This window comes from Bison bison, unplaced genomic scaffold, assembly GCF_000754665.1.
Source record: "Bison bison bison isolate TAMUID 2011002044 unplaced genomic scaffold, Bison_UMD1.0 scf7180017864526, whole genome shotgun sequence".
Lineage (NCBI taxonomy): Eukaryota > Metazoa > Chordata > Mammalia > Artiodactyla > Bovidae > Bison > Bison bison.
The window spans coordinates 1,938,156-1,948,977 of NW_011495077.1; the positions used below are offsets into that span (position 1 = coordinate 1,938,156).

At 38.9% G+C, this 10,822-nt stretch overlaps 1 protein-coding gene across 1 annotated transcript in view; it reads left to right on the forward strand.

Moving 5' to 3' along the window:
* The window catches only part of RNF212B (ring finger protein 212B), a 31,523-nt gene that overhangs the window by 10,191 nt on the left and 10,510 nt on the right, over positions 1-10,822 (forward strand). The window contains exons 5-11 of the mRNA XM_010831285.1: positions 4,783-4,898; positions 5,520-5,580; positions 6,248-6,276; positions 7,239-7,285; positions 7,517-7,559; positions 7,713-7,773; positions 8,126-8,174. Coding sequence (XP_010829587.1) covers positions 4,783-4,898; positions 5,520-5,580; positions 6,248-6,276; positions 7,239-7,285; positions 7,517-7,559; positions 7,713-7,773; positions 8,126-8,174 — 406 coding nt within the window. The remainder of the gene's footprint in view (positions 1-4,782; positions 4,899-5,519; positions 5,581-6,247; positions 6,277-7,238; positions 7,286-7,516; positions 7,560-7,712; positions 7,774-8,125; positions 8,175-10,822) is intronic.

Sequence of the window (10,822 nt, forward strand, 5' to 3'; positions counted from 1 at the left end):
TCTTATCCATCTGCTGATGGACATCTAGGTTGCTTCCATGTCCTGGCTATTATAAACAGTGCTGCAGTGAACATTGGGGTACACATGTCTCTTTCAATTCTGGTTTCCTTGGTGTGTATGCCTAGCAGTAGGATTGCTGGGTCATATGGCAGTTCTATTTCCAGTTTTTTAAGGAATCTCCACACTGTTCTCCATAGTGGCTGTACTAGTTTGCATTCCCACCAACAGTGTAAGAGGGTTCCCTTTTCTCCACACCCTCTCCAGCATTTAGTGCTTGCAGATATATTCCTAAGTATTTTATTCTTTTCGTTGCAATGGTGAATGGAATTGTTTCCTTAATTTCTCTTTCTGTTTTCTCATTGTTAGTGTATAGGAATGCAAGGGATTTCTGTGTGTTAATTTTATATCCTGCAACTTTACTATATTCATTGATTAGCTCTGGTAATTTTCTGGTGGAGTCTTTAGGGTTTTCTATGTAGAGGCTCATGTCATCTGCAAACAGTGAGAGTTTTACTTCTTCTTTTCCAATCTGGATTCCTTTTATTTCTTTTTCTGCTCTGATTGCTGTGGCCAAAACTTTCAAAACTATGTTGAATAGTAGTGATGAGAGTGGGCACCCTTGTCTTGTTTTTGACTTTAGGGGAAATGCTTTCAATTTTTCACCATTGAGGATAATGTTTGCTGTGGGTTTGTCATATATAGCTTTTATTATGTTGAGGTATGTTCCTTCTATTCCTGCTTTCTGGAGGGTTTTTATCATAAATGGATGTTGAATTTTGTCAAAGGCTTTCTCTGCATCTATTGAGATAATCATATGTTTTTATATTTCAATTTGTTAATGTGGTGTATTACATTGATTGATTTGTGGATCTTGAAGAATCTTTGCATCCCTGGGATAAAGCCCAATTGGTCATGATGTATGATCTTTTTAATATGTTGCTGGATTCTGTTTGCTAGAATTTTGTTAAGGATTTTTGCATCTATGTTCATCAGTGATATTGGCCTGTAGTTTTCTTTTTTTGTGTGGCATTTTTGTCAGGTTTTGGTATTAGGGTGATGGTGGCCTCATAGAATGAGTTTGGAAGTTTACCTCAGTGTCTCATAATTATTTTAAAACTTTTAATTGGTTTCAATAAACTCTATATAACTGAGTTGACTATTTTGTCTCTTAAGGTTATTTTAAACTGTAAGTTTCCTCTTGTTTCTTTTTTACTATTGTTGAAGAAAATGGTCTTTTGTGCTGTAAGGCTGTTCATAGCATGGATTTTGCACACTGTATCTACCTGGAGTCATTTAATATGCTTGTTTGTGCTCTATATTTTCTCTGAGTTAATAGTTATTTAGGCTTAATCAGAACCATTTAAGTTGAGGGGAGGGGATGAGACAAGACTACTTACAGCAGTGCTGTGTTCTACCAAGAGGTATGTAATGATTTTCTGTCTCTCATTTTGTGTGATGGTAGAAATTGATGAACTTTACATTGATTCATTAGTTCACTGAGTTGCAAGATGCTGATATTTTAATTCTGTCTTCTCATTTTTTTTAGCTGAATACTTGGAAAGGATAAATTTACATTTCTCAACTATATGATTATCTTAAGATGTAATTCAAACTTATGGGAATTCCCTGGTGGTCTGTTGGTTAAATTCTGAGCTTATACTGCAGGGGGAACTAAGGTCTAACATGCCACATGGCATGGCCAAAAAACAACAACAACACCTAAGACCTGTAGATATTAAGGAAAAAGGGAGTCAATTTCACCAAAGATGGATAAGGGAAACTAATACATTTTGAGTACCTAAGATAGATAGTGAATTTACCAGTTTTTTTAATATGAAAGTGAAAGTCGCTTAGTCGTGTTCGATTCTTTGCAACCCATGGACTACACAGTCCATGGGATTCTCCTTGCCAGAATACTGGGATCTTCCCAACCCAGGGTTTGAACCCGGGTCTCCTGCATTGCAGGCAGATTCTTTACCAGCTGAGTCACCAGGGAAGCCCAAGAATACTGGAGTGAGTAACCTATCCCTTCTCCAGTGGATCTTCCTGACCCAGGAATCGAACCAGGGTCTCCCACATTGCAGGTGGATTGTTTACCAGCTGAGCTAAATTTATTTATTTGGCTGAGCCCAGGAGAAGGCAATGGCAACCCACTCCAGTACTCTTGCCTGGCAAATCACATGGACAGAGGAGCCTGGTAGGCTGCAGTCCATGGGGTCGCTAAGGACTGAGTGACTTCACTTTCGCTTTTTATTTTCCTGCATTGGAGAAGGAAATGGCAACCCACTCCAGTATTCTTGCCTGGAGAATCCCAGGGATGGCAGAGCCTGGTGGGCTGCTGTCTGTGGGGTCACACAGAGTCGGACACGACTGAAGCGACTTAGCAGCAGCAGCAACAGTCTTAGTTGTGGCTCTTCGGATCTTTGATCTTCGTTGTGACATGCAAACTCTAAGTTGTGGCATATGAAATCTAGTTCCCTCACCGGGGATTGAACCTGGGCCCCTTGCATTAGAAATGTGAAGTCTTAGCCACTGGACCAGCAGGGAAGTCCCTACTGATGCTTTTAAAGTAAATTTTTTAAACTTAGCAACTCTTCTACAAATATTCAAAGCATCAAAATTGCATGGGTATATAAATCTTCAACTAAAAAAAAAATGACATTTAAAAGTAAAAATTAGGAAAGCCATTCTTTGGCACACACACACACATACACACACACAAAGCTGGTCAAGCTACTATTCATTTCCAAAATATATTTTATGAGACAAAAGGCAATTTTCAATGAAGGCAATAGTATGTACACCCACATTGGATCATATGTCTTATCTTAAGAAACCAATTAGCTCACCTTTACTTCTGTATGGTGACTCTCTCAGTATCTTTCAGTGGTTTCTTCCTTACTTTTTCCAGCCTCTTGGCATTAACTGGATCTAATTCAGAACTGAAATTTAAAAAATAGTCTACAGTAAACAAAAATTATGTCCCATGTTATCAATTCTAAAACGAGTGGGAATCCAGAGCATGAGAAGACGATGATGCCTTTACCTGGTCCTAATATGAAGACACAGGAAAGGAATCTGAGTATTAAAGTAGGTAGTTCCATGCATTGTTCCAAGGAAATAAACAATATTTAACACTTGGCATTATACAATGTTTAATGTTATCAACAGAACTACTTTTGTTACTATCTGCTCTGTTGTTATATGAATAAAATTATCCCAACTAAAAGCAAGTAGGCAAAACTTGTCCTAAAGAATCTATAACCTTTTTATGAGGCTGAAGGATTTGAATGAGATAGAATAATGAATTTGCTCACATTTGAGATTTGTAAAATACTGAGATTCATTACTGAGTTTAGAATCTCCTTTAGTAGATATATTTGAAATAGATCAAACATTTGTACTCTAGCTTTGGGAAAAATCACTTGTTTTCTCCTCTAATTTTTTTTGCTTATGGTTGTTTACTGAGTGATCTTTCTTCCTCTTGGAATGGTCAGATCTGAGGTTTGGGTGTTAGTTTTTTTGGTTAAGTATGTGAAGCAGGCCTACTTAGCCCTAGGCAAAAGGTTCCCCCAATAGTCTAGTCTTGTCCCCTGGAATTCCACAGTAGGGGAGGGTCTGTTCCCCCTTCACACAGGACTAGGGGAGGAGTAACCCGTCTAGAGAAAGATTTGGGCTTTCTTGGCCCAAGCCTGATGCTAACAATTTTATCACAAACTGATCCCAAGAGTAGGTTAGGATGTTTGGGGTACTGGCTTTTGGCTATATATTATATCTACCTGTAGTATCTATTTCTTCTTAATCCTTTGCCATTTTAGATGACTCTCAGGAGTGAGTGCCTTTTTTTCTGCTTCTGCGTTATTCAAATTTTCTAAACTGAATATGTTTTTACTTTTATTGGAAATAAGAACAATTTCAAAAATAGACTACAGTGAGTTCTTGTCTATATAGAATTAGTTTAGTTTGTTTTTGAGTAAAAAATTGAGTCTGGAGACTGTATAGATTCGGAAATAGAATTCTTTAGTAAGGTAGCAAAAGCAATTTGCAAATTAGACAAGAATGAAAAGTTTATGGCCAAAACTACCAGATCTAGGAAGGACCTCAGACAAAGGGTTTATGGCTTGAATAGGTAGGAAACAGATGAGACATAAATACTGCTGTGTATTCAAAAGTACAGCCTGACAAAGCTAAAACGCTTTCTAAATATTAACTTTTGATCTGATTCAGTAATCCCATGATGGGCACATCAGTACATCAAATGGTGAATGAAAACAAAAGATAAAATTATTTGCCCATGCCCAGAAATAATATTCAGGAAAAGTCATCTCCGTCTGTGTCTCTTTGCCCTCTACTGTAGCAGTATAAACAGCCTGGAAGTATCTCTATGTATCTTAGGGAAAATAAATTGGTTACCAGTGCTCTCCAGTATCTAGGAATGTGGAAGCTGAGTCCAAACTAATTGTAAACGAGTAAGGTCAGAACCAATTCTAAACTTGGAAACTTTTTTTGTTGTTGGTTGTCACGCTTCTTGCTCATGATGAATGGTTATATTTTAAAAGGGCTGATCTGTGTCAGTATTCTCATTAAGATATTAGGAAGGTGTTATTCTGGAAACATAAAGCTTTGGCTTTCCCTAGTTTTGGGGAACCTCGAATTAGGTCAGATGCTCCAGAAGAAAACAATCAGTAATAGAGTATGAATTGAAGAATTCCTGTTTGTTGCTGGAAGTAAGGGGAAAGGAGTTATGAGGTTGTATGTCAAAGGCCTGTTTTCCCCTAGTAGGTGTGGAGTTTCCAGAAGAAACAAACAGATCTCCTCATCGCCTTTTATAAGCACAGAATTACAGAGTTAGAAGCAGCCATGCAGGAGTCACAGCAAACACTGACCAACCAGGACAAGTAAGTGACAAATCAGGTTACCCAAGAGCCCTTTCCAGGGAAGCTAGAGCCTGTATATCCTTATGGTTCCAAAGCCTGAACATTGCTTCATGTGTGTTTATGTTTGTCTTGGGTAAGTTCAGTACAGAATTTTGTTCCCTCAGTCTCCATTTTCTTTTTCTCTTTCTTCCCTCTTTATAGCTTTCCTCTTTTACTTCCATCTGTCAAAAACTGCTTCTTCAGAGAAATCAGACATGGCTTTTTCACAGTAATAATGATGGGAGATAGCATTTAAAATGTTACGTGTAGGAAGATGTGTTTTGGAAGTCTTAAGCTAAAAGATGGAATCCCTGACAGAAATGTTCAGACATCTTCAGGCCAGGGGTGCATGTGGAGAAGAGACGCAATTCTGTATAAAAGCCTCTGAAACCATACCAAATGATGCTTATTTTCTCCACCTGGTTCTTCTCACCACCAAAACCCTGCCATTGCTGACCTGAATCACTAGGTCTCTGTCAGAATTATCTTGTATAGTGGCAAACATCTCTCTGGAAGCATTAACTAGATTTGATGATAATAAAAATCAGGATTTTTTTTATTCCACTGACCTGCTGAAGCTCACCGTTTCCATCTTTTGCCTAGAGAGCTGTCAGTCTTAAGGAAAGAGAATGGAGAACTGAAGAAATTTCAAGCCATCAGGAAGGTGAATAAAATAGATTTTCCATACTATTATTTTCTCCTCTATTTTGCCCATCTGTCTAGCTGACTGAATAGAATAGTTTTCCATGGCAGGTATTAATTGATAATGTTTGTAAAATAAACATAACTGTAGTAAATGGACAAGGCCACAGAAGACCTTGAAGGGATGAGAGGACAAAATTTAGCACAGTGGTAACCCATTCTCGAACATCAGTGAATCATGACATGGCACATGGGGAAGCTCTTTTACAGAAGAGTTATCTGTTGTAACTTAAAATTTCTCTTCAAGAATCCCAAGGCACTCAGGACCCTTCTTCTCCATCAAACTCTATTTCCTAGACATTTCTCTCTTCCCAAGAGTGTTCTTTGTGTTTATATAGCATGCCTTTTGATCTTTCTCTTATATTTTCCTTTCTCTCTCCATAGATTCTCTATATTTCTCCATGTATATCAGTCTTCAGGATTCCCAATATGTTTTTGTGAAGAGAGACTAAAATTTTCTTCCCCTAAAGCTAAGTGTTTCTAAGGAAACACTGCAGCTGTTTTCTTCTATTGGAAATCTTAGTAACCACAACTAGAAGACATTGCAGCTTAGTTATCTGACAAGTAAGATCCATTGATGGGGACTCTTGAGCTAAAGCTTCCTTCACCCCCATTTTTTTCACCTACAGGAATCTCCAAGTTGGTACCAAGGAAGCAGGTCAGTTTTATCAGGCGCCATAGCTTCCCTCTTTGAAAATATCTATCCTTTCTTGACACTTGGCTCTAACTCTTATGTGGGCTCTGAGGTGGAGGAAATGGTTTATGAATTTATCTTTCACTTAACCATGAAAGAGTTACTCACTGAAAAGCACTGATGTAAAATCTTGAATGCAGTGCTCACCCTTGACCGTCATCTTATGAAATTCTACTCATCCTTCAAAATTCAACTCATGTGTCATTTCCTCTGTCAAGACTATTAGGCAGAGTTAGATGTTCTATTATTCATTTATTCAATAAATATTCATTAATTGCCTATTCTTTGTGATGTACCGTGTTAGGTGCTGGGTGTACATCACCAATTTTTCTAATTATAAATGTCTGTACCCTACCAATCATTAAATATTTTTAGTATCAGCTCTGTATTGATGGATTAAAAAAGCATGGCCATTGATTCACAGAAGCTAAAGTCTAATGTTCTAGCATACTCTGTACTTCTAATACACCCATTATTACATTTAACGTTGCTTTTTTATTGCCTTCCCACTAAGCCTCTCAAAAACAAACCACATTCTAGTTATCTTTGTAACCTCAGGATCTAAGATACATGAGCACTAAATAAATGCTTGTAGATAGATGGAAGAGGGGATGGAGGGAGTGAGGGAATGGTGGATGTGTAAATGGGTGGATAGATGTACGTAAAGTTGAGAGTATCTGGTAAAGCACTAAGGGAAGGATGAAAGGACTTCAGAACTTCTATTACGGGGAATAGAGAAGTGGAGAAGATTTCATTTAGGGAATTGGAGAGCCAAGGAGACCCATATGGAAAACTTGCTTCCACCATGCTCAGGGAGGAGGCTATTATTTTTATAAATAAATGGTGTGATTGATCCTCTAAGGTGGCAGGCACTAAGTTCTGCTTACAGAGATTAGAACTGCCTTTGTTTTTTTTCTTCCTTGCAGGTTAAACACACCTCGACCAGTGGGCATCACGTCTCCATCTCAGTCAGGTAGAGACCATGTTTTGCCCAAATATAAGCGTGAGATAAATAAATATCCTTTTTCATAAACTATGAACCATAAGGAAGATGCTTTCCTCTCAGAAAGTATAGTGTGATTTTCCTATTATATATGATATGGAAAGGCCAAACTCGCAGATACTAACTTGCAACAGACAGGCTATGCAAAAGAGGGCACACCATTAATGGCAACTTTTCATCCTCTGTTTTATTCCCTTTTAGTTACTCCACGACCCATTTCTCAGCATAGTAGCCAAGTGGTCAGGTGAGTAGAAAGCTACACAGAAACATTAAAACTGTTGGCAGAAGATGGAAGATGAAAGAAATGCCTAGATGTGGCTGAGATAGGGACTGAGGAGACTTTATAAAGGTTTAATACCAGCTTATTTGCTTTTCGTTTTTGTTTCACTTCATACAGTCGGTCCTCCTCAGTGGAGTCTACCCCTTATAGAATGGCTGGCTTTAGTAACTTGGGACAAGTAAGTAATGTTTACATTGTCTTTCCAGACTGAGATTTCTAATGCTAAATGAAAGCCAAGATTAAAGCAAGAATATTAAACCGATTGGTTTTGGCATGAATTGTCTCTCTTTTCGCAATGCAGACCTGATATTAGAAGCAGACCTGATTCATAGCTTGGAATGAATAGAGGTGAAAATAGTGGACCACATTAACAGTGTCCATCATGTTCATTTTGGAAGGATTAAAATGTGGGTCTTTCTTGGACTTGTGCACTACCCACTCTGGGAGAACAACATATTCTTCAATGTATATGTAGCATGAAATATGGAAGCCAGAGAATCAGGATCTATTTCCTGTTATTTTTCCCTCAGGGAGCCAGAGGTCTTCAGGGAAGGAGCACTCCGAGGGATTCTTTTACTGGTAAGAGGGGGAGAAAAAAGTTTTCAGAAACCAACATATTCTGTAAAACTACCAGCAGATTTTGGGTTTTCTGTACATAATATAATGCCATTTTACTTCCTTTTTCTCTATACAGTGATCCCAGGTATCCAGACACTACTTTTGAATAATATTTCTGTTCTCAAACTGATAAGGAGAAAATTGAAACTTGAGTAATAGGAAGTATTTGAAACTCTCTGGTCAGGAGATAGAACTTTTGAGTAATTGACTTTGGGTTTTTTTTAATTGCCACAAGATGGCAGTAGAAGTTAGAGCTAAAAGAAGATTAACTAGATGTCAATTACGTTAGCCTGAAGAGTATCTGGCTTCTTCAATTCAGTTCAGTTGCTCAGTCATGTCCGACTCTTTGAGACTCCATGAACTGCAGCACGCCAGATCTCCCTGTCCATCACCAACTCCCGGAGTCTCCCCAAACCTATGTCCATTGAGTTGGTGATACCATCCAACCATCTCCTCCTCTGTCGTCCCCTTCTCCTCCTGCCCTCAATCTTTCCCAACATCGGGGTCATTTCCAATGAGTCAGCTCTTCATATCAGGTGGCCGAAGTATTGGAGTTTCAGCTTCAACATCAGTCTTCCAATGAACACCCAGGAATGATCTTCCTTACGATGGACTGGTTGGATCTCTCAAGGATCTCTCAAGAGTCTTCTCCAACACCACAGTTCAAAAGCATCAATTCTTCGGCGCTCAGCCAGCGCTCGGCTTTCTTTATAGTCCAACTCTCACATCCATACATGACTACTGGAAAAATAATAGCCTTGACTAGACTATGTCTCTGCTTTTTAATATGCTGTCTAGGTTGGTCATAGGTTGGTCAATACTTTCCTTCCAAGGAGTGTCGTTTAATTTCATGGCTGCAATCACCATCTACAGTGAGGCCCCAAAAATAAACTCAGCCACTGTTTTCACTGTTTCCCCATCTATTTGCCATGAAGTGACGGGACCTGATACCATGATCTTAGTTTTCTGAATGTTGAGCTTTAAGCCAACTTTTTCACTCTCCTCTTTCACTTTCATCCAGAGGCTTTTTAGTTCTTCTTCACTTTCTGCCATAAGGGTGGTGTCATCTGCATATCTGAGGTTATTGATATTTCTCCCGGCAATCTTGATTCCAGCCTGTGCTTCTTCCAGCCCAGCGTTTCTCATGATGTACTCTGCATAGAAGTTAAATAAGCAGGGTGACAATATACAGCCTTGACATACTCCTTTTCCTATTTGGAACCAGTCTGCTGTTCCATGTCCAGTTCTAACTGTTGCTTCCTGACCTGCATACAGGTTTCTCAAGAGGCAGTTCAGGTGGTCTGGTATTCACATCTCTTTCAGAATTTTCCACAGTTTATTGTGATTCACACAGTCAAAGGCTTTGGCATAGTCAATAAAGCAGAAATAGATATTTTTCTGGAACTCTCTTGCTGTTTCGATGATCCAGCAGATGTTGGCAATTTGATCTCTGGTTCCACTGCCTTTTCTAAAACCAGCTTGAACATCTGGAAGTTCACGGTTCACATATTGCTGAAGCCTGGCTTGGAGAATTTTGAGCATTACTTTACTAGCATGTGAGATGAGTGCAATTGTGCGGTAGTTTGAGCATTCTTTGGCATTGCCTTTCTTTGGGATTGGAATGAAAACTGACCTTTTCCTGTCCTGTGGCCACTGCTGAGATTTCCAAATTTGCTGACATATTGAGTGCAGCACTTTCACAGCATCATTTTCCTGGATTTGAAATAGCTCAACTGGAATTCCATCACCTCCACTACCTTTGTTCATAGTGATGCTTCCTAAGGCCCATTTGACTTCACCTAGAGCCAGGATATCTGGCTCTAGGTAAGTGATCACACCATCGTGATTATCTGGGTTGTGACGATCTTTTTTGTATAGTTCTTCTGTGTATTCTTGCCATCTCTTCTTAATATCTTCTGGTTCTGTTAGGTCCATACCTTTTCTGTCCTTTATTGAGCCCATCTTTGCATGAAATGTTCCCTTGGTATCTCTAATTTTCTTGAAGAGATCTCTAGTCTTTCCCATTCTATTCTTTCCCTCTATTTTCATTGATTGCTGAGGAAGGCTTTCTTATCTCTCCTTGCTATTCTCTGGAACTCTGCATTCAAATGGGTATATCTTTCCTTTTCTCCTTTGGTTTTGCTTTTTTTCATAGCTATTTGTAAGGCCTCCTCAGACAGCCATTTTGCTTTTTTGCATTTCTTTTTCTTGGAGATGGTCTTGATCCCTGTCTCCTGTACAATGTCACGAACCTCAGTCCGTAGTTCATCAGGCACTCTGTCTATCAGATCTAGTCCCTTAAATCTATTTCACACTTCCACTGTATAATCATAAGGGATTTGTTTTAGGTCATACCTAAATGGTCTAGTGGTTTTCCCTACTTTCTTCAATTTAAGTCTGAATTTGGCAATAAGGAGTTCATAATCTGAGCTGCAGTCAGCTCCCGGTCTTGTTTTTGCTGACTGTATAGAGCTTCTCTATCTTTGGCTACAAAGAATATAATCAATCTGATTTCAGTGTTGGCCATCTGGTGATGTCCATGTATAGAGTCTTCTCCTGTGTTGTTGGAAGAGAGTGTTTGCTATGACCAGTATGTTCTCTTGGCAAAA